Source organism: Schistocerca gregaria, chromosome 2 (genome assembly GCF_023897955.1).
Source record: "Schistocerca gregaria isolate iqSchGreg1 chromosome 2, iqSchGreg1.2, whole genome shotgun sequence".
In the NCBI taxonomy this organism is placed as follows: Eukaryota; Metazoa; Arthropoda; class Insecta; order Orthoptera; family Acrididae; genus Schistocerca; species Schistocerca gregaria.
The window spans coordinates 151,718,203-151,743,039 of NC_064921.1; the positions used below are offsets into that span (position 1 = coordinate 151,718,203).

General features: G+C 38.5%; 1 protein-coding gene across 1 annotated transcript in view; it reads left to right on the forward strand.

The window, feature by feature from the left end:
- The window catches only part of LOC126336575 (60S ribosomal export protein NMD3), a 68,866-nt gene that overhangs the window by 20,649 nt on the left and 23,380 nt on the right, over positions 1 to 24,837 (forward strand). The window contains exon 5 of the mRNA XM_050000430.1: positions 16,717 to 16,825. Coding sequence (XP_049856387.1) covers positions 16,717 to 16,825 — 109 coding nt within the window. The remainder of the gene's footprint in view (positions 1 to 16,716; positions 16,826 to 24,837) is intronic.

The window sequence follows — 24,837 nt, forward strand, 5'->3', positions numbered from 1 at the left end:
TGCTTACAATACAGTCAGGAAACACATTCTAGAATATTACTAAACTGTGTATGACCTGTACCAAATAGATTAACATGAATATTGAATGTATACAAAAAAGACGAGCACAAATGGTCACTCTACAACAAAGTATGTTTAGTTTTAATTTGTAGGTCACATGTTTGATTGACTCACTGGGAGATGTTGAAAAACTGTAGTGATAAATAGTGACAGATACAAACTATTTCATAAAAGCCTACTTGGAAACTTTCAACAATCAACTTTTAGTAATCCAGGAATATACTAGAACACACTACATGTTGCTTCTGCGAGGATCACGAATACAAGATTAGACTAGATACAGCTAGCACAGAGGATTTAAGCAGTCATTTTCCCATGCTCCATACGTGAATGGAATGGGAAGAAGCTGTAATAACATTGTGCAACAATGAAAATGTAAATTGAATGAAAAGAGTTCTAATGTGCTGATCACGAATATCACAAAGACAATTCAAAATTAGCTCTAGTTTTTATTTTACGCTGTTTTATTACGGTGAGACAATTATATATGGATTTTTATGTTACGTTTAAAATCAAATATTATAATGGTTTGTCAAAGTCATAACTAGTACCAGTGGTTTATATTATTGTCCCTGGTCTTACTTGTGTGGAATATTTTGGATGTTAACATTTTGATACCAATTTTAGTGATCTTTTTGTCTCCCTCGTCTTCAACTTCAGTGACTTTATTAATGCGTGTAATAACTTTTGCACATTTGTATGTATACTAAATATTGCTGCTTTCTCTGTGAATGGGATAGCTGAGCTCGTGCGTTTCATTACAGTAAACATGAATGGCCCACCAGAAAATCTCTTCAACCAGGTATAAAGAACATTAAGAGTGAACCTCTAGTAGACCCTAAAAAGATTCTGCTCCCGCCCTTGCACATCAAGTTGGGTCTCATGAAAAACTTTGTTAAAGGAAAGAACAAAGATGGTGACCCGTTTAAGTACTTCAGGCAAATATTCCCTTACTTAAGTGATGCCAAAGTAAAGGAGGGCATTTTTGTAGGCCCAAAGAATGGAGAGCTTTTTGGAGACCGTACTTTTGATGGAATCATACAAAGTGATGTGAAGCATGCTTGGGAATGTTTTAAGACAGTCTGTTTACAGTTCTTGGGGAACAACGAGCAACAAACTACAAGGACGTTATAGATAACATGTTGTCATCTTATGAAAAACTTGGTTGCAACATGTCATTGAAAATGAATTTCTTACATGATCATCTTGACTTCTCCCCCAAAGATTGTGGTGCAGTAAGTGATGAACATGGGAAGCGATTTCATTAAGATATTGCCATATCTGAGAAGACTTATACCGGAAAGTGGAGCCTACTATTTTGGCAGATTACTGCTGGACTGTCATAAGGGATGTTCCCAATTATGTGTTTAAATGTCAAGCCAAGAGAAAACAGTCATCTTCGGAATTTATCTCCGAAAAAAAACATGTAATTGTATATATGTAATTTAACATTTGTAATCCTTTATATACATTTGTGACCAGTTAATTTATACATTTTCTTTTGTGCTGTACATAGTTCTGGTACAAAGTATTTGCGTTCATGTAATATTATCTTCATTAGTTCTTAATATTTTATTTTTGTGCTTCCAGAATGGCACTGAAATTTATCAATGCATAATACATAATATAATTCAAGTAATTATTCATTTAAAATTTGTTATGCTGAATCTTGGAACATGATGCATATTTATTTAGTGAGTTATTTATGTAAAAATGTAGATTACTTTAAAAAAAACTATTAGCCAAATAGTTACAAAGAAGATGATTTTATGTCATTTTGTACTGAAATAAACATAACTAACTCAAAATCATGCAATTTACACACTTTCACTTCAAATTTGTTGTTCAGTGTAATTAGTAGAGTGAGAAATACTGTCATGCACTTCAGTGATTTGCAAATGAAGTGTGGGAAAAAGTCTGTTTAAAGTTCTCCGTCCATGCTATAACACAGATCTGTGATATAAAAATTGTTTCAGATTTATTAAGTGATTTTTATAGTGTTTTCAATGCTGATTTCAGGAAAAATGGTGGAAAAATTCCATCATGTACAGTTATTTCACAAACTGCTTGTCTAGTTTTAGCTTTTTTCGCTATTTCAGCCCTCCAGTGAATTTGAATTTTGGTGTTTAGGATCTTCATAAACTGTTATCTGGCCATTTTTTATACTAGATGTATGTGAAATAAAGAGTAATTAGGAGAAACTAGCAGTATTTTCATGTCAGTGCCTGTCTGTCGCACTGCCCCTTCCCCCGCCATCACCAAGCAGTGTGCTGTTGCTCCTGTCCTTTAGTTCACAGTACCCCTTCAATCTGTGCTAATCACGTGTTGTTGTTACTAGTGCTTTAAAGTAGTGACTGTTTTCTTGTGTTGTGAAGTTGTTTTATGAACAATGGCTACCAGAGGATGTATAAACTCGCCAGATTGCTTCTGCTACATTTTTGGTAACTATACCGTTAAAAAAATACAGAGATACATTTCTGATTTTGTTGAAAAACTATGTTGTTGTTGTTGTTGTCTTCAGTCCTGAGACTGGTTTGATGCAGCTCTCCATGCCACTCTATCCTGTGCAAGTTTTTCATATCCCAGTACCTACTGCAACCTGCATCCTTCTGAATCTGCTTAGTGTATTCATCTCTTGCTCTCCCTCTACGATTTTTACCCTCCTCGCTGCCCTCCGATACTAAATTGGTGATCCCTTGCTGCCTCAGAACATGTCCTACCAACCGATCCCTTCTTCTCGTCATGTTGTGCCAGAAACTTCTCTTCTCCCCAATCCTATTCAATACCTCCTCGTTAGTTATGTGAACTACCCGTCTAATCCTCAGCATTCTTCTGTAACACCACATTTCGAAAGCTTCTATTCTCTTCTTGTCCAAACTATTTATTGTCCATGTTTCATTTCCATGAAAAACTATATTTAACCTATTTCGGTTTAAAGTTATGCGATCAAGATAAGTGTTGGGCCCCACACAAAGTTTGTTCACTGTGTGATGAAAAACTGAGGCAATGATTTCAACATAAAAAGCAGTCCTTATGTTTTGGAATACTGATGGTTTCAGGGGAGCCCAAAAATCATAGTGATGACTGCTCTTTTTGTTCTTGCAACATAAGAAGCTTCAATTTGAAAAACAAAAGGATATTTGTTACCCTAACATTCAGTCAGCCGTTCCCCTGTTCCTCGTGGACCTGAAGTAACATACCCTGTCCTCCAGATTGTTTGGATGATGTAGATGATCATGAGCCATTGGCTCAGCTAGGTGATAGTGAAGAAGACAGAGATTGCTACAATCCTGGTACAACCGATCCCATTCCATTCTCACAATCTGAGACCTAGGCCTTTTTAAAGAATCAACAGTGGTAGTATTGATTGAGGGAAAAGGAATTTGTCTCTTTCTTCTCTTGAGAAGGTGACCTGGTGTTTTGCAGTGATGTTCCTGGACTTTTGGCACATTTCAAAATAGATATGCTCCTGATGAGCGGAGAATTTTTATTGATTCTTCAAAAATAAGCCTGAAATCAGTACCTCTACACAATGGAAATAAGTATGCTTCTGTACCAGTTGGACACTCGGTTCACTTAAAAGAATGTTACAAAAAACTTGAACTGGTTTTAAGCAAGCTCTGCTATTCAGACCACAAATGGATACTATGTGGTGATTTAAAAGTGATTTCAATGCTGCTCAGTCAGCAAAGTGGCTATACAAAGTTCCCTTGCTTTCTCTGTGAATGGGACAGTAGAGACAGAAAGCAACACTACATAAAAAAGCTTCGCCCTTGAGAAAAACCTGACAGGTAGGGGTTAAAAATGTTGAGAGGAAAAGCTGTGTGGATCACAAAAAGGTGTTATTTCCACCACTTCACATTAAGTTGTTGAGGCATTGCCAAAAGAAGGGGACTGTTTCAGATATCTTTGTGGACAGTTTCCTGTTTTATCTGAGGCAAAGCTAAAGGAAGGAATCTTTGTCGGACCATACATTAGAAAACTAATGATAGATCCCAACTTTGTGGACAAAATGGAAACAAAAGAAAAGGCAGCATAGACATCTTTAAATTAGTTGTTACCAGTTTTCTAGGAAACCAGAGAGATCCAAACTACAAGACAATCGTTACAGACATGCTCGACAACTTTAAGAAGCTGGGCAGTAACATGAGCATTGAAGTTCATTTTCTCCACTCACAACTTGGCTACTTCCCTGCAAACGTTGGTGATTTAAGTGAAGAGCAGGGTGAAAGATTCCACCTACACATCAAATTAATGGAAAGAAGATATCAAGGAAGATGGAACATCAACATGATAGTGGATTACTGCTGGATGGTAAAAAGAGATGTTCCTCAACAAGAGAAAAGCAATAAAAGAAGCTTCGACAGAAAGCGAAAGTTTTGTTATAAGAACCTATAAGCTTAAAGAGAAATGGGAGTGTACTGGAAATATAGTTAAGAACATGATCTATAAATCAAATTAAATTTTATAACGTTGGAAAAAATGTGATAAATTGCTTAAATTTTGTTGTTATACTCAAAAATACTCCCTTTTTGTGAGAAAATCTGACGTGACAGAAAGAAATGGATTGCATATTTGAAATCAGCACTGAAAAGTACGTAATTTGGTTATCAAATTTGAAACAACTTTCAATTTTTTTTTTTTTTTTTTTTTTTTTTTATTTTTTTTTTTGCTGACGTGTGTAATTAGTCTAATTTTCTCTTCTTAGCTCTACAGGAATGACACAAAGGGGGCTGAAGAATATCTTTAGATTTTTCATTTAATACAGGTTCTTCAATTTTTGCAAGTTCACTCTCTCAGGATAACTTGTGTCTACTTTCAATGGTCTGTTTTCAACATTTCCGCATCTCCATAACACACTCTCAAGTCAAAGAAACCTGTGACCATTCACACTGGGATTTTTATACATTCATTGTCCTCTGTTGGTCCTGTATTGTATGGGTCCCAAATACTAGATGAATATTCTAAAATGGGATGTTCAAGTGATTTTAAAACAATCTCCTGTGTAGGTTGACTGCATTTCTTCCATATCTTGCCAATGACCTTAAGTTCTCAGTTTGCCTTACCAGTAAGTGAAACCTAAATGATGGTTCCATTTTATATTCCAACAATTGATAAACCAGATATATGTTATCTACATCTACATACATACTCCACAAGCCACTGTATGATGCGTGGCGGAGAGTACCTTGTACCACTACCAGTCGTTTCCTTTCCTATCTCTTACAAACAGAGTGATAAAAAAACAACTGGCTATGTCCCTCTGCATGAGCCATAATTTCTTGTATATCCATGGTCCATATGCGAAATTTACTTTGGCAGCTGTAGAATCGTTCTGCAGTCAACTCCAAATGCCAGTTTGCTCAATAGTATTTTGTGAAATGAATGTCGTCTTCCCTCCAGGGATCACCATTTAAGATCACAAATCAGCTCCATAATACTCACATAGTAATGGAACTGAACAGTAACTAATCTGATCTCTCATCTCTGAATTGCTTCAATGTCTTCCTTTAATGCAACCTGGCAGGAATCCAAATCACTCAAGCAATTCTCAAGAATAGGTCACACAAATGTTTTATGCCACAGCATCATCAGCAAACAGCCGCAGATTGCTCCTCACCCTGTCAGCAGATTGTTTGTGTGTGTAAAGAACAATAGTGAACCCATAATACTTTCCTTGGGCACTCCTTATGATATCCTTGTCTCTGATGAACACTTCACTGTTGAGGACAATGTACCGAGTTCTATTACATAAGAAGCTGATGAGCAACTTGCGCTTCTGGAAACCTATTCTGTATGCTTGGACAGGGTGCATACGCCCAGGGACAACCGGGAAAAACCCTGGAATCTTTTCACATGGGAGAAAACCGGGGAAAACCTGGGAATTTTTCAATGTTTTGGTTTTCAGTTAAATTTTTTGTAATTTTGACCGGAAAAACTAACACTCCGGCAAAGAACTTTACTGTATCCCACCACTGCAGGACAATACTGTGGCCATAAAACAAATGAGAGATATGCACCATTTACAACAATGAAACACAGTGCATACATAAGCGTCTGCCCACAGCAAAACATTTCAAAGGCTTAAGGGCAAAGACTATACAATTCTTCATAACAACGAACTGCTTCTGACAAGCGTGACTTCACAGTTGTTCACATTAGGTTTTTTTGAACAGTTACCAGCAGACTGACGTGCATGCGCAGTTGAGACGTGTATGAGCAGTATCTTCTCCCACTTACAGCTGCGTAAAGTGTGGCTGTTAGCTGTATCAGCAGTACAAGCTGCCAGAAGCTAACCGAAAAGAAATTTTCTGGCGTACCGAAGCTGCCAGATTCCCACATGCGCAGAGCAGTGTGAGTTCTAGAGAGGAGGTGGGAGTAGTTTCCACGTGACCAGTTTTTACTTTTAGTGATTTTGCTGTTTCTTCCTCATTTACAGCTGTCACATCAAATGAAAACAAAATAGAATTTTGTGGCCCGGAGCTATCAGGTGAATTAAAATACATTCACGTAATTGCGGAAGGCTAAAATATGTTATTAGTTTCATTTTTCTGATTTTATTTCCATGTGTTTGGCAGTCAAGCATTAGCCGCCTTGTGGAATAATGAATTTATTTTTGTAGATTTGCTAAAGAATTTTGCCTTTTGTTGGTCTTTTCCACAGAGCCAGTTAATTTATTTGAAACGAAGTGTTTCATTCCACACCATTGGCAGTTTCAAATGTTTGCTGAATTTCAACTGCTTGTATCCATCTTCTGACATGCATGGCGTTAAGCCATAATAAAGAACCAAATATGAGATAATACAGTACTAGTACTCCAAGAGAATTTGCGTCCTGAAAACCATACTGAAAAAGTTAATATCATGTTGGGGCCTACATCTTTGTGAACCTGGACATACAATGTGCACATTAAGCCAAATTATGCATTTTAGTATGATTTACAAAATTCCGATGTTCACGGAGTGTCATCTGATGTCCTGTTCCTACGTCATCGTAGTTGCACATGCTCTGTAACTTCTGTTTTCTGATGCTCTGACAATTGCTGAAACAAATTCTAACAGGTCGCAGGAAAATATTGTGAATGGTGGTTTGAAAAGCATTACTTTCAAAGTAAGTTTCATTACTTTCAAAGTAAATTTCATTTTAATTAACACGACTTGTGTTACATGCGACAATGACCTTTGAATTTCTTAAATCACAGAGTGCGTGACTCTCATTTAAAGCTTAACACTTTGAAGGCCAGACACTTAGAAGTACCTCAAGACCAGACATTTATGTTGTTATTTAAAATTTTACTGTCACATTTGTGTGATGTATCTTAAAGTGTAACACATTCCCCAAAAAAAAGGACCAGTATTATATGTGGAAGCTTAGCTTTTCTTATAGCCACTCTATGTATACTAATTTAAACCTTTAACTTTTCTTATTTGTGTGTTCGCACTTCTTAACAGTAATGTTGCTATTGGCTGACTACATCACATGTCCTATGCTCTCAAGATCTGTTATTGGCTGGCGAGATCATGTGACATGAGTTGTGACTGGCTTACAATAGTGCATCACAATCTCAATTTCAATGCTTGAGAAACTAACTCGCTGTGTGTGGTGGAACCTGAATATATACTTTCGTAATACGAAAATATGCACCGTACATGTTTTTGCACATTGAAGATCTTCCAAAATGTATGGTTTATTTTCTTTTCGGGGGGGGGGGGGGGGGGGGGGGGGGTATTCGTTTTCTAAAGTGCCTAGAAGTTCTACGCCAGTGTATAAAACCATAACCATTAAAAGGATTGATAAGTTTTACAGTTCAAAGGGAAAGTTTACTGTCGCTTAAACACAGAAAAAGTGTTTTTTACTTGTTCATATATACATCCTGTTGGACCTTCATTAAGTCTGCAGTGGGGAACACTTTCTGTGAATGTAAGAATATTGAATGTGCCTGTTGCTCTTCATCCTTGATTTGTAGGATGCTGTGTGAGGAAAGGGCATGTCGAGTTCTACATGAGCAGTGCTTTCTAATTCTGTACTTATTTGTGGGTGGAAGCTTTTCCATATCAAATTTATTATATTGAAACTCAGAATATATTCAAAAATTCTGCAACAAACTAATGTTAAGGGTATTGGTCTGTAATTTTGCAAGTCTGTTCTTTTACCCTTGTTACGCACCTCAGGCAGAACTTCATTGTAGGTAACTGATCAACTGCAAAAAGTCTGAGGTTGATATTAATATTCCTTGCCAGGTCATTAATATACAAAATGAACAATAAGGTTTCCAATGCATTTCTGTGGGCCAGGCCTATAGTCGTTTCCAATTCTATCAACGACTCTCCATCCGATGTCACATGCTATGCCCTCCCTATCATAGAAAGCTTTTTGGAAGTCAAGAAACAATGTACCTGCTTTCAGTAGGTCATATGAGAAAAGCTTAAGTTGGATATCATGTAATGGATGTTTTTGGAATACATGCTAGTCAGCATCAAGGTGATCATTCTTAGCGAGAGACCTCGTTATGTTAAAGTACAAAATATGTTTTTAGAAATGTACAATAGGTGGACATCAATGAGACTGGGCAGTGGTTTTGTAGATTACTTCTGTCATCCTTATTGTAGACATGTGTGATAAGCACTTTTTGTCTGGTGGGATACCAAAATGAGTAAGTGATTTACATTAGTCATATGTGCACAAAATAAGCATAATTGTAGGCGGTCTGTAAACTGAAGAACGAACAGCACTCATGGTGAGGAAAGTGACGTTTCCCAGAACACCATGCAACTGCCATGCAGGAACACGTAGCTGTAGTTTCCTGTCTACGTCTACATCTGTATCCATACTCCGCAAGCCACCTGACGGTGTGTGGCGGAGGGTACTTTGAGTACCTCTATCGGTTCTCCCTTCTATTCCAGTCTCGCACTGTTCACGGAAAGAAGGATTGTTGGTATGCTTCTATGTGGGCTCTAATCTCTCTGATTTTATCCTCATGGTCTCTTCGCGAGATATACATAGGAGGGAGCAATATACTGCGTGACTATTCAATCTAGGTATGTTCTCGAAACTTTGACAAAAGCCTGTACCGAGTTACTGAGCGTCTCTCCTGCAGAGTCTTCCACTGTAATTTATCTGTCATCTCCATAACGCTTTCGTGACTACTAAATGATCCTGTAACGAAGCGCGCTGCTCTCCATTGGATCTTCTCTATCTCTTCTATCAACCCTATCTGGTATAGATCCCACACTGCTGAGCAGTATTCAAGCAGTGGGCAAACAAGCGTACTGTAACCTACTTCCTTTGTTTTCATTTTGCATTTCCTTACGATTCTTCCAATGAATCTGTCTGGCATCTGCTTTACCGACGATCAGCTATATATGATCATTCCATTTTAAATTACTCCTAATGCGTACTCCCAGATAATTTATGGAATTAACTGCTTCCAGTTGCTGACCTGATATTTTGTAGCTAAATGATAAGGGAACTATCTTTCTGTGTATTCACAGCACATTACACTTGTCTACATTGAGATTCAATTGCCATTCACTGCACCATGCGTCAATTTGCTGCAGATCCTCCTGCATTTCAATACAATTTTCCATTGTTACAACCTCTCGATACACCACAGCATCATCTGCAAAAAGCCTCAGTGAACTTCCGATGTCATCCATAAGGTCATTTATGTATATTGTGAATAGCAACGGTCCTATGACACTCCCCTGCGACACACCTGAAATCACTCTTACTTCGGAAGACTTCTCTCCATTGAGAATGACATGCTGCGTTCTGTTATCTAGGAACTCTTCAATCCAATCACACAATTGGTCTGATAGTCCATATGCTCTTACTTTGTTCATTAAACGGCTGTGGGGAACTGTATCGAACGCCTTGCGGAAGTCAAGAAACACGGCATCTACCTGTGAACGTGTGTTTATGGCCCCCCTGAGTCTCGTGGACAGCGCTAGCTGGGTTTCACACGACCGTCTTTTTCGAAACCCATGCGGATTCCTACAGAGTAGATTTCTAGTCTCCAGAAAAGTCATTATACTCAAACATAATACGTGTTTCAAACTTCTACAACTGATCGACGTTAGAGATATAGGTCTATAGTTCTGAACATCTGTTCGATTTCCCTTCTTGAAAACGGGGATGATCTGTGCCCTTTTCCAATCCTTTGGAACTCTACACTCTTCTAGAGACCTACAGTACACCACTGCAAGAAGGGAGGCAAGTTCTTTCGCGTACTTTGTGTAAAATCGAACTGGTATCTCATCAGGTCCAGCAGCCTTTCCTCTTTTGAGCGATTTTAATTGTTTCTCTATCCCTCTGTCATCTATTTCGATATATACAATTTTGTCATCTGTGCGACAATCTAGAGAAGGAACTACAGTGAGGTCTTCCTCTGTGAAGCAGTTTTGGTAAAAGACATTTAGTAGTTCAGCCTTTAGTCTGTCATCCTCTGTTTCAGTACCATTTTGGTCACAGTGTGTCTGGGCATTTTGTTTTGATCCACCTACCACTTTGACATAAGACCAAAATTTCTTAGGATTTTCTGCCAAGTCAGTACATAGAACTTTACTTTCGAATTCATTGAGTGCGTCTCGCGTAGCCCTCCTCACACTACATCACTACTTGGCACTTCTCAGATTAATAAATGTTGTCATCTGTGAAACAAGTGGAGTGCAGAACGCTGTGATTTATGTCAACTGTGTTCATGTGCATTACAGGTGTTAGATATGTTAGTTACTAATTTCTCTGTTTCATGCAGTATTAACCTACATATGGAAAATAAGTCCTCCTTAGGCTTGTCTGCTCAGTGTGTTGCCACTCATTTGCTGTGGAAGAGTCTGTGCAGCTTTGTGGAACAGCCTGTAGATGTTCCTTGTGATGTAACTGTATAGAGTGAGGAATCCGCTACTTGCTCTTCAGTTCTGATTGATCCTGTCATAGGGGGGACATACAGTTTAACTTGGTCTCTGAACCACTATGCAACTCAGCATTTCTCAGATTAACAAATGTTGCCATCGGTGAAACAAGTGATAAGTGACAGATAAAGATCTGGGTCTAACCAGTGATTAAATCAAAGATCTTTGGCTGTGCATTATATCTGGCATTTTACCACTTAATCACTGAGACTGGAACATAATAAATTGTTTTCTAAGGCTCACACACAAGTTGTGATCAAAAAGTAATGGGATTTCTTCCTTTGAAATTTTGTCGTATTTATACACTTCATTTCTTTTAACTTGTTGGTATACATGTTCTTGATATATGTTTGCATTTTCAGCTGTTTTGAATATTTGGATTATTGTTGACAGTTGAAAAGGCTGTGTGTTTTAGAGTGCTAGGCGAATTTTTACTTTGGAAAAGATGTATTAAAGAATTTGCATTAAATTTTGCCTGAGAAGTGGAATAAAGTGCTGCTACACATTTGAAATGTTGAATGTAGCTTTTGACAAATCTGTTATGAGTAAGACAAGAGTATATAAGTGGTGCAAACATCTCGGAGAAGGTTGAGAAAATTTTGATGATGAGTCACCACTGCTGCCCTAGCACATCAATTACTGACAACAGTGTGGAAGAAGCAAAGAAAATGGTTCTAGGAAATCACTAAATCTCCATCAGAGAGATTGCTGATGATGTTGGCATATCCCTTATGTCATGCCAAGCAATCTTTTGATTCTGATTCTTCAGTTTCTCCCAGCATATTTCTTGCTCGAACAGTCCACGGGTGTACTGCCAGCAGTACACCCATGGACTGTTTGAGGAATTTTTTGGTTGTTTTGAGCATGAAAAGTATAGCAGCAAAGATTATTCCAAAATCGTTGAATTTCGATCAAAAACACTGTTGCATAGACATCACCCAGAAATTGCCAAATGAAGTCGACAGTGGTCCAGAACCTCTAAAGAAGGTTATAACAGGTGACGAAACATGGGTATGACTTCAAACCAAGGCTCAATTGTCCCAATGGAAACCATCTGAAGAGCCAAGACTGAAAAAAGGTTGACTAGTTCGGTCACAAGTGAAGGTTATTTTCAATGTCCTCTTAAAGTACAATGGGATAGTGCATAATAAGTTGCTGCCTTATGGTTGTACAATTAATAAGGAATACTACCTGGAAATTACACTCCATTTGTGTGAAGCAGTCCAAAGAAAATGACCAGAATTGCGACAAAACCATTCATGGAATTTGCTTAACGACAATGCTCGCGCTCACATCTCAGTACTTGTCTGTGATTTGCTGGCTAAAAACAAAACAGTTATGTTGCCTCAGCCACCATGTCAGCAGTATGTGGCCCCCTGCAACACCCGAAACTGAAGAGAACAATGAAAGGACATTGTTTTTCCACCATTGATGAGACCAAAACAGAATCGCAGAGGAACTGAACACTGTAATGAAAAGTGAGCTCCAGAAGTGCTTCCATTACTGGAAAAAGTCCTGGCACAAGTCTGTTGTATCTGAGGGGGATTATTTTGAAGGGCATAAAGTTGATGTTGATGAATAACTAAAGATTCCTTAAAAAACAAAATTTCCCATTACTTTTTTATCATACCTTCTACGTTTTAGGTTGATGCACAAGTTCGCAGCAACATGAGATGAAATTAGCTCAGAAAAATTTCCTTACACTTGTGTCCTCCATTACAGTGTTCATATAGCTTCTATATGTGTAATTTGTATGTCCTGCCACATGCACAATGTCCAGGAATAGTGATCACTCTGGCTCTTAGTTGCCAAACAGAGCTACTGCAGTATTGTGATCTGTGCGAACACCCAGTTTATACTGGAAGCTTCTACCGTCCACAACTTGTGGATTAAAAACCAAGCACCATTTGTTGACGAAGTGCTAAATGCCCCTTGCCCATCAGAGCAGAACAAATTGTTGTATATCATCTGGGTGCAGTGTTTGAATGAAATGCAACTACACACAGTCAGGCCACTGCACTCTGTGCCTGCTATTTGTGCAGTGGCTTCTTGCACTTCCTATCTGCCAACAACATTCAGGACAATAGGTACATTTGCATTGCTGCTCCTGCAGTATAAATGCTATGGTGCATTTCACTGTCCACATAGGTGAAAAAATGTGGGAAAAAGATACAATCAAATATAAATTAAGCCTTTTGTTGCAACAATTGGCACCTAAAGCTTTTATTTTTATTTCCACCAATTCTTGTTGAAGATACTCTAACATTGAGTGTATTGACATTTCAAATAGTGCATTATATCCATGTTGTTGTTGTTGTGGTCTTCAGTCTTGAGACTGGTTTGATGCAACTCTCCATGCTACTCTATCCTGTGCAAGCTTTTTCATATCCCAGTACCTACTGCAACCTACATCCTTCTGAATCTGCTTGGTGTATTCATCTCTTGGTCTCCCTCTACGATTTTTACCCTCCACGCTGCCCTCCAATACTAAATTGGTGATCCCTTGATGCCTCAGAACATGTCCTACCAACTGATCCCTTCTTCTAGTCAAGTTGAGCCACAACTTTCTCTTCCCCCCAATTCTATTGAATAACTCCTCATTAGTTACGTGATCGACACATCTAATCTTCAGCATCCGTCTGTAGCACCACATTTCGAAAGCTTCTATTCTCTTTTTGTCTAATCTATTTGTTGTCCAAGTTTCACTTCCATACATGGCTACACTCCATACAAATACTTTCAGAAATGACATCCTGACACTTAAATCTATACTCGATGTTAACAAATTTCTCTTTTTCAGAAACGCTTTCCTTGCCATTGCCAGTCTATATTTTATATCCTCTCTACTACGACCATCATCAGTTATTTTGCTCCCCAAATAGCAAAACTCCTTTACTACTTTAAGTGTCTCATTTCCTAATCTAATTCCCTCAGCATCACCCGATTTAATTTAACTACATTCCATTATCCTCGTTTTGCTTTTGTTGATGTTCATGTTATACCCTCCTTTCATGACTCTGTCCATTCCGTTCAACTACTCTTCCAAGTCCTTTGCTGTCTCAGACAGAATTACAATGTCATCGGCGAACCTCAAAATTTTTATTTCTTCTCCATGGATTTTAACACCTACTCTGAATTTTTCTTTTGTTCCCTTTACTGCTTGCTCAATAAAGAGATCGAATAACATCGGTGAGAGGCTACAACCCTATCTCACTCCCTTCCCAACCACTGCCTCCCTTTCATGTCCCTCGACTCTTAGAACTGCCATCTGGTTTCTGTACAAATTGTAAATAGCCTTTCGCTCCCTGTATTTTACCCCTTCCACCTTTAGAATTTGAAAGAGAGTATTCCAATCAACATCGTCAAAAGCTCTCTCTAAGTCTATAAATGCTAGAAACGTGGGTTTGCCTTTCCTTAATCTATCTTCTAAGAGAAGTCGTAAGGTCAGTATTGCCTCACGTGTTCCAGTATTTCTACGGAATCCAAACTGATCTTCCCCGAGGTCGGCTTCTACTAGTTTTTCCATTCGCCTGTAAAGAATTCGTGTTAGTATTTTGCAGCTGTGGCTTATTAAACTGATTGTTCGGTAATTTTCACATCTGTCAGCACCTGCTTTCTTTGGGATTGGAATTACTATATTCTTCTTGATGTCTGAGAGTATTTCGCTTGTTTCATACATCTTGCTCAGCAGATGGTAGAGTTTTGTCAGGACTGGCTCTCCCAAGGCCGTCAGTAGTTCCAATGGAATGTTGTCTACTCCGGGGGCCTTGTTTCGACTCAGGTCTTTCAGTGCTCTGTCAAACTCTACACGCAGTATCGTATCTCCCATTTCATCTTCATCTTCATCTACATCCTCTTCCATTTCCATAATATTGTCCTCAAGTATATTGCCCTTGTATAGACCCTCTATATACTTCTTCTACCTTTCTGCTGTCCCTTATTTGCTTAGAACTGGGTTTCCATCTGAGCTCCTGATGTTCATACAAGTGGTTCTCTTATCTCTAAAGGTCTCTTTAATTTTCCTGTAGGCATTATCTATCTTACACCTAGTGACATAAGCCTCTACATCCTTACATTTGTCCTCGAGCCATGCCTGCGTAGCCATTTTGCACTTCCTATCTATCTCATTTTTGAGACATTTGTATTCCTTTTTGCCTGCTTCATTTATTGCATTTTTATATTTTCTCCTTTCATCAATTAAATTCAATATTTCTTCTGTTATCCAAGGATTTCTACTAGCCCTCGTCTTTTTACCTACTTGATCCTCTACTGCCTACACTACTTCATCCCTCAAAGCTACCCATTCTTCTTCTACTGTATTTATTTCCCCCATACTTGTCAATTGTTCCCTTATGCTCTCCCTGAAACTCTGTACAACCTCTAGTTCTTTCAGTTTATCCAGTTCCCATCTCCTTAAATTCCCACCTTTTTGCAGTTTCTTCAGTTTTAATCTACAGGTCATAACCAATAGATTGTGGGCAGAGTCCACATCTGCCCCTGGAAATGTCTTACAATTTAAAACCTGGTTCCTAAATATCTGTCTTACCATTATATAATCTATCTGATAAGTTTTAGTATCTCCAGGGTTCTTCCACGTATACAACCTTCTTTCACGATTCTTAAACCAAGTGTTAGCTATGATTAAGTTGTGCTCTGTGCAAAATTCTACCAAGCGGCTTCCTCTTTCATTTCTTAGCCCCAATCCATATCCACCTACTACATTTCCTTCTCTCCCTTTCCCTACACTCGAATTCCAGTCACCCATGACTATTAAATTTTCATCTCCCTTCACTATCTGAATAATTTCTTTTATTTCGTCATACATTTCTTCAATGTCTTCGTCATCTGCAGAGCTAGTTGCCATATAAACTTGTACTACTGTAGTAGGTGTGGGCTTCGTATCTATCTTTGCCACAATAATGCGTTCACCATGCTGTTTGTAGTAGCTTACCCGCATTCCTATTTTCCTATTCATTATTAAACCTACTCCTGCATTACCCCTATTTGATTTTGTGTTTATAACCCTGTAGTCACCTGACCAGAAGTCTTGTTCCTCCTGCCACCGAACTTCACTAATTCCCACTATATCTAACTTTAACCTATCCATTTCCCTTTTTAAATTTTCTAACACCAGTTTTCTTTCTCCTGATAACGACATCCTCTTGAGTAGTCCCTGCCTGGAGATCCGAATGGGGGACTATTTTACCTCCGGAATATTTTATCCAAGAGGACACCATCATCATTTAATCATACAGTAAAGCTGCATGCCCTCGGGAAAGATTACGGCCGTAGTTTCCCCTTGCTTTCAGCCGTTCGCAGTACCAGCACAGCAAGGCCGTTTTGGTTAGTGTTAGAAGGCCAGATCAGTCAATCATCCACACTGTTGCCCTTGCAACTACTGAAAAGGCTGCTGCCCCTCTTCAGGAACCACACGTTTGTCTGGCCTCTCAACAGATACCCCTCCATTGTGGTTGCACCTACGGTACGGCTATCTGTATCCCAGACACACGCAAGCCTCCCAACCAACAGCAATGTCCATGGTTCATGGGGGGGGTTATATCTATAGGTTAATTATTTTATATTTCTCCACATTTTAAAATAATTAACGTATTATATCAATAAGTTAATTATTTTAAAATGTGGGGAAAAGTGTTTATATCTCATGTGCCAACAACATGGTTTGCTGATCCTGGTTCTTACTTGTAGACAACTCATCCTTAATTTCTTTCTTCTGTTGCTGATGCAGGTTCAAGTAAGGCAGAAATGTGAAAATAAGAAGACTTTCTACTACTTAGAACAGTTAATCTTGAAGCACAAGGCCCATGAACATACCTTAGGAATTAAACCAATACACGGTAAGTTTGTAGTTAATCGGAAGTAAAAAACTATTTCATCATTTTGTGGTTTCATGTTCCATTGCTTTTCAGATAAGGCAAGCTGAATAAAAATATTTTTCATTTACATCTGTTCCATGCTATTAACAGGCATGACACACAGTGTTGTAATGAGATTAGTCATTTGAATTTTTAGCTTCTCCATGTTCTGAGGGAGTTGATTCTTCATCTGTATGTTCATTTAATTAAATGCCGCTCCGGTTGGTAATGAGAATGTTTTTAAGTCAATGAACAGTGTGGGTCTTTACATTAGGCCATTTTTCTGGTGAACCTGAAAATGTTGTAGAGAAGCAGCACAAACATTTCTGTATGAATGAAAAGATACATTTCGGTAACGTTTTAATATCATTTGAAACTGAAACAGAACTCTAAAACAGTATGTGTTTAAAACAGCAACTGAGGCAGGACGTGTCAGTAGTCTACAGAAAAGCCTCTTGGTACAACAATAAACATGTAATTTCTTCATTTATGTAACTGCAAAATGCAGAGTAATTCTTATTTCACTAACTATTGATGGACCTTAAAAATCACATAATTCCATTGAAACAATATGTAGTTATTTGCATAATGTGGTACATAAGAAAGTTTCACACAGTAAGCATATGGCAAAATACTGTCCTCTTTGTGCTATCATGTTCCGAAACCTTGTGTTGATATCCTCAACAGTCTGAGATATAATGGATGTTATGAATCTGTCATTCTGGTTTTATTGTCTGCAAGTGCAACCAGAACTGAGTATGTCACATACAGTAAATTTTCTTCGCGTTAAAGACACAGATCTCTTCCCAAATCGTCGTCATTTTCCAGGGCCTTTGTCCCACTTCAATGCGGGGTCGGCCTTGTTACTATATATTTGGCGATGTTAGTGTCTAGGGTGGCCGGATGCCCTTCCTGTTGCCAACCCCCCCTTCCACCTTCCCCATCCCTCCCCCAGGACGGAATTAGTGTACCCCAGCTGTCTGTGTCTAGTGTAAGCCATGAAATAGTGCAAACATTTTCAAATGTCTGCAAGACATGTAACTGAGGTGAGGTGGGATGTGGGGACCAGCCTGGTTTTCACCTAGTGGGATGTGGAAAACAGCCTAAAAACCACATCCAGGCTGGCCAGAACACCAGCGCTCACTGTTAATCTGCCAGGCGGATTCAATCCAGGGCTAAATCACGCACCCAAGTCCAGGAAGCAGCACATTAGTGCTGTCAGCTAACCTGGTGGGTTGATCTCTTCCCAAATGTAAAGAATAATTCAATGTGTTAACTACATTTCATACACAGTAATATATGATCTAACCTGCACTAAATGCAAATTCATAACAACACCTGTTTTTCATTGCAAACTATTCAAATTTTATGCAATAGCATACTTAATGTTGAAATATCATAGTAAATATGACCATTAATGAAATGATGGGTAGTTCATCATGAAGCTGACGAATAAGACTAAGAGATGTGAGAGAACAAAATTTTTTGCCAAACAGTTTCTTTAAAATCACATGAGAAAGATTACAAAGCACCCAGTGGGCACATTTTATTCCGTTTTGTCTTGTGACTTAATCATCATCCCTGCGTAACCCCACCTTAAGGTCGTGTCACCAGGCACCAGACAGGATTCATGATTGGGCAGTGGAGGTAGCATTGAGAGAACCTTACAAGGGAAATAGCACCAGTGCTATCATGAAATACCTGAAAAGCTTCCAGGAAATCTTAGTGTGGTATGGGCTTTGTACTTAAGAAAATGATTGAAATAAAACTGTGAAGAAAAACTTAATTAATTATGAACATTAAAAATTATCCAAGAACTCGTTCCAAACAAGGAAATTAACAAAAATTCGATGGTGATAATTTCTGTAGTACAGATATGAAAGTTGTTGTTTACATTTTATTAAAAGTTGTGATTTCAGATTGTAAGACTATGCCAACATGCTCTGAAATGTCAAACATAGAAAATGTTAAAGTAGGTGTGCCTCAGGGATCTGCTTCTGATAATGATCAATGACCTTCCCTCGTTTATTAGATCCACCACTGTATTGTATGCAGATGATACGACTTTTCTTCATAGCAGTAACAGTCTTAATTACCTTAAAACCTGTGTTGAAAATACACTCACTCAAGCAGCATATTGTTTCAGAGCAAATGGTTTTTTGCTAAATGAAAATAAAATTCAACAGACAGTCTTCACTCTAAGAGACAAGTTACTGTCTGATGACCCTAATTCTGTTAAATTCCTGGGAGTTTATTTAGATGAAAAGATATCCTTGGGCCAACATGTAAACTATATTAGTATTAAGCTATCTAGAGTAATTTATTTATTAAGACAAAAATCAGAATTTGTGTACCTGAAACATACATCAGATCATCTTATTTTGCATTTTTCCAAAGTATAATATCCTACAGCTAACACTTGGTTTAAGAATCGTGTAAGAAGGTTGTATACATGGAGGAACCCTGGAGATACTAAAAGGTCTCAGATAGATTATATAATGGTAAGACAGAGAATTAGGAACCAGGTTTTAAATTGTAAGACATTTTCAGGGGCAGATGTGGACTCTGACCATGATCTATTGGTTATGACCTGTAGATTAAAACTGAAGAAACTGCAAAAAGGTGGAAATTTAAGGAGATGGGACCTGGATAAACTGAAAGAACTAGAGGTTGTACAGAGTTTCAGGGAGAGCATAAGGGAACAATTGACAAGTATGGGGGAAATAAATACAGTAAAAGAAGAATGGGTAGCTTTGAGGGATGAAGTAGTGAAGGCAGTAGAGGATCAAGTAGGTAAAAAGACGAGGGCTAGTAGAAATCCTTGGGTAACAGAACAAATTTAATTGATGAAAGGAGAAAATATAAAAATGCAGTAAATGAACCAGGCAAAAAGGAATACAAACATCTCAAAAATGAGATCGACAGGAAGTGCAAAATGACTAAGCAGGAATGGCTCGAGGACAAATGTAAGGATGTAGAGGCTTATCTCACTAGGGGTAAGATAGATACTGCCTACAGGAAAATTAAAGAGACCTTTGGAGATAAGAGAACCACTTGTATGAACATCAAGGGCTCAGATGGAAACCCAGTTCTAAGCCAAGAAGATCAAGCAGAAAGGTGGAAGGAGTATATCGAGGGTCTATACAAGGGCAATATACTTGAGGACAATATTATGGAAATGGAAGAGGATGTAGATGAAGATGAAATGGGGAGATACGATACTGCGTGTAGAGTTTGACAGAGCACTGACAGACCTGAGTCGAAACAAGGCCCTCGGAGTAGACAACATTCCATTGGAACTACTGACGGCCTCGGGAGAGCCAGTCCTTACAAAACTCTACCATCTGGTGAGCAAGATGTATGAGACAGGCGAAATACCCTCAGACATCAAGAAGAATATAATAATTCCAATCCCAAAGAAAGCAGGCGTTGACAGATGTGAAAATTACCGAACAATCAGTTTAATAAGCCACAGCTGCAAAATACTAACACGAATTCTTTACAGACGAATGGAAAAACTAGTAGAAGCCGACCTCGGGGAAGATCAGTTTGGATTCTGTAGAAATACTGGAACACGTGAGGCAATACTGACCTTACGACTTCTCTTAGAAGAAAGATTAAGGAAAGGCAAACCTACGTTTCTAGCATCTGTAGACTTAGAGAAAGCTTTTGACAATGTTGACTGGAATACTCTCTTTCAAATTCTAAAAGTGGCAGGGGTAAAATACATGGAGCGAAAGGCTATTTACAATTTGTACAGAAACCAGATGGCAGTTCTAAGAGTCAAGGGACATGAAAGGGAAGCAGTGGTTGGGAAGGGAGTAAGACAGGGTTGTAGCCTCTCCCCGATGTTATTCAATCTGTATATTGAGCAAGCAGTAAAGGAAACAAAACAAACATTCGGAGTAGGTGTTAAAATCCATGGAGAAGAAATAAAAACTTTGAGGTTCGCCGATGACATTGTAATTCTGTCAGAGACAGCAAAGGACTTGGAAGAGCAGTTGAATGGAATGGACAGTGTCTTGAAAGGAGGATATAAGATGAACATCAACAAAAGCAAAACGAGAATAATGGAATGTAGTTAAATTAAATCGGGTGATGCTGAGGGAATTAGATTAGGAAATAAGACACTTAAAGTAGTAAAGGAGCTTTGCTATTTAGGAAGTAAAATAACTGATGATGGTCGAAGTAGAGAGGATATAAAATATAGACTGGCAATGGCAAGGAAAGCGTTTCTGAAAAAGAGAAATTTGTTAACATCGAGTATAGATTTAAGTGTCAGGAAGTCATTTCTGAAAGTATTTGTATGGAGTGTCGCCATGTATGGATGTGAAACATGGACAATAAATAGTTTGGACAAGAAGAGAATAGAAGCTTTCGAAATGTGCTGCTACAGAAGAATGCTGAAGATTAGATGGGTAGATCACGTAACTAATGAGGAGTTATTCAATAGAATTGGGGAGAAGAGAAAGTTGTGGCTCAACTTGACTAGAAGAAGGGATCAGTTGGTAGGACATGTTCTGAGGCATCAAGGGATCACCAATTTAGTATTGGAGGGCAGCGTGGAGGGTAAAAATCGTAGAGGGAGACCATGAGATGAATACACTAAGCAGATTCAGAAGGATGTAGGTTGCAGTAGGTACTGGGAGATGAAGAAACTTGCACAGAATAGAGTCGCATGGAGAGCTGCATGAAACCAGTCTCAGGACTGAAGACCGCAACAACATAATATCCTATGGCATTATCTTGTGGGGTAACTGTAGTCATATGGAGGATGTCTCCCGCAGTCGGAGACGAAACGTCAGGAGAGAGTTTTATACTTCGACCACGGCCTATCAGCCCGGAAGTTTTAAGTGAAGACAATACCGGCCGTGAAAGCTTACATTGTATGATCTTGTAGTCATATACATGACATCCTCTTATTGCAGAAGAAAGCCATTAGGATAATTACAAATTCTTCACATAAGGCTCGCTGCAAACCCTTGTTTACTTAACAAAAAATTATGACAGTAATATATATATATATATATATATATATATATATATATATATAGTGTCTTTATCTTTACGAAGAAGAACTTACAAGATGTGAAACGGAGAGAAAATAGACATTGTTAAAACACAAGAAGCATCAAACACATATGCGTGCCTTACCACAGATTATCAAAATCAATAAATAGCTATGAAGGCTCAGGGCGCAAACTATTTAATAAGCTGCCACATGCTATACAGGATCTTTCTGAACATACATTCAAAGAAAGACTGCATGGATGTTTTATTGCCAGGCGAGCAGTGCAGTGATGACAAAATCGCGTGGAATGCAGGGAGCATGTCTCTGTAGCAGTGAAAGGGTTAATGCGGACATGGTGGGTTTACGTCATAAACTGTGCACTCCCCCCTAAACGTAAGTTTGCGGACTATACTATACTATGACGCTGTTTCTCTTGGTGAGTGCATCGTTTGAAACTGGCAATGCAGCAATTTCCCGTGGCTGGGTGGGCATGTGCGAGCCGCCAAGATAAAAGAATTGAACTATAAAAATGGAGCAGAATGGCACCTCTTCCTTGTGGATTTTGGGTAAACCATATCATCTCTGCAAAATGGCAGCACTTGGCCACAATTTTTTAATATCATCTTTGGACATCCAGCTCCTTTTTCAGGAGTGCAATTCTGTCATTTCATTAGCGCCGTTCTTCACTTTTCAGTAAATTGTATCACTACGTAAGTAATCCATTTTACTTGCACAGTCCACCGAGGGATGATGACACTGCAATTCCTTTGTCTGCTATTGAACCTACATCTACATGACTACTCTGCAATTCACATTTAAGTGCTTGGCAGAAGGTTCATCGAACCACAATCATACTATCACTCTACAATTCCACTCCCTAACGCCTAAACCTTTCTGTTCGAGCTCTGATTTCTCGTATTTTATTTTGATGATCATTCCTACCTATGTAGGTTGGGTTCAACAAAATATTTTCGCATTCGGAAGAGAAAGCTGGTGACTGAAATTTCGTAAAAAGATCTCGCCGCGACGAAAAACGTCTTTGCTGTAATGACTTCCATCCCAATTCACATATCGTATCTGCCACACTCTTTCCCCTATTACGTGATAATACAAAACGAGCTGCCCTTTTTTGCACCCTTTCGATGTCCTCCGTCAATCCTACCTGGTAAGGATCCCACACCACGCAGCAATATTCTAACAGAGGACGAACGAGTGTAGTGTAAACTGTCTCTTTAGTGTACTTGTTGCATCTTCTAAGTGTCTTGCCAATGAAACGCAACCTTTGGCTCGCTTTCCCCACAATATTATCTATGTGGTCTTTCCAACTGAAGTTGTTCGTAATTTTAACACCCAGGTACTTAGTTGAATTGACAGCCTTACGAATTGTACTATTTATCGAGTAATCAAATTCCAACAGATTTCTTTAGGAACTCATGTGGATCACCTCACACTTTTCGTTATTTAGCGTCAACTGCCACCTGCCAACTACTATATCTTTATTTACTCTAATAGGATTAGTAACTGCCTTTTCTGCAGAATTGATATTATTCTTCGGCAGCAGCCTGGCATAACGTGTAAAGCACCTCAAGCCTGATTTCTTCCATTCAGTTCCCTGAGGAACTGAATACTACTTGTTCTACAGAACAGATAAATTCCTTGTTGTGAATTCTCTTCATAGTGGGAGAACAATTTAGGCCTTTTTTCCATTATGGCCACAGTGTTACCGTCCAGTCGCATACACATAAGATTAATCGTAGTCTGTCAATGAAAATCATTTAATATCGTGAAACATGAAAAAAGCTGCTCAAATTTTGAGGGTTGTCTAGTGATGGCACTCTTATGCACCCAGTCTGACACAATCTATGTGGCACCATCCATATATTCCTAGGAAGCCATTGAAAGCAGTGCTTAAATTTCCAAATGCAAGAAAAATAAATCTTTAGAAATGATTTCCAGTTGTCTAAGAGTGAAACAAATTTGCTTCCTTACCAGCACCAGCATTCATCTTGATAACATTGACACTCCTATTATTAATAAAATAAACAAATTGTGCAATAATACCTTCATTATAGCACCCTGGGAAGAAAATCGAGGCACGCTTCTGTTTTCTCTTCTTCCTTCCACCACCATGACCCTCTGCTCAGCTGTAATGAGATGCTGGCTTCACTGGAGCATCATTTCAATGATGTTTAGCACCAACAACATCTCACCTGAAGATGATGGTCAGTTTCACCATTGAAATATTGTCTCAACTTGACTTGAAGATCTGGCTACAAACCCTGAGAAGAGAATCAAAAGTTATTTTGCCAGGAAAACTTACAAAATCACACTTGTGTCTTATTCGGTAGCCCCTTTGGAGATAATCATAAGCAGTTGCTTGAATAGAGAAAGTGTATATAGTCTGTGCAGAAGCTTAAATTCAAAAAGATTTAGGAAGGTAAACTTGTCATCAACCCAATTATCAGTGTAAAATCCACAGTGCTGTACTAGGCTTGGTCCTATTAGAGGTACTATGCACTTTTCTTGCTCCAACCTTGCCAGTTTTAAGGGAACCTATAGTTTTATGTAGACTCTGAACCATTGTGCAATCAAATTATTAATCATTGACAGAGGCAGACGAAGTAACTAAAGTAGTAGTATTAAGACCTGCAGAAGATTAAACCTTGGACCTTTGAATATATAGCCCAATAGTTAGCCACCAAGCCATATGAAGAAGATACATGCAATGTATAGCAAGACGAACCTCATGTATGTAAATAGACGAGTGAAGCACAAAATATTTCATTACAGAGAGACAAAGTGGCTGTATTCTTGCAGCTTTTTAATTGACTTTTTCCATTGGCCCAGAATATTTCAACAAATAAAAATCACTGTTGGAAGGAATAAAACTACTTTGTCATTGTTCCTGTGAGTGGTAACTTAAAGGAGAGCTTATCCGTCACTACAAAGTAGGTGTCTCCAATCCCAATAAGTCATCTCATCC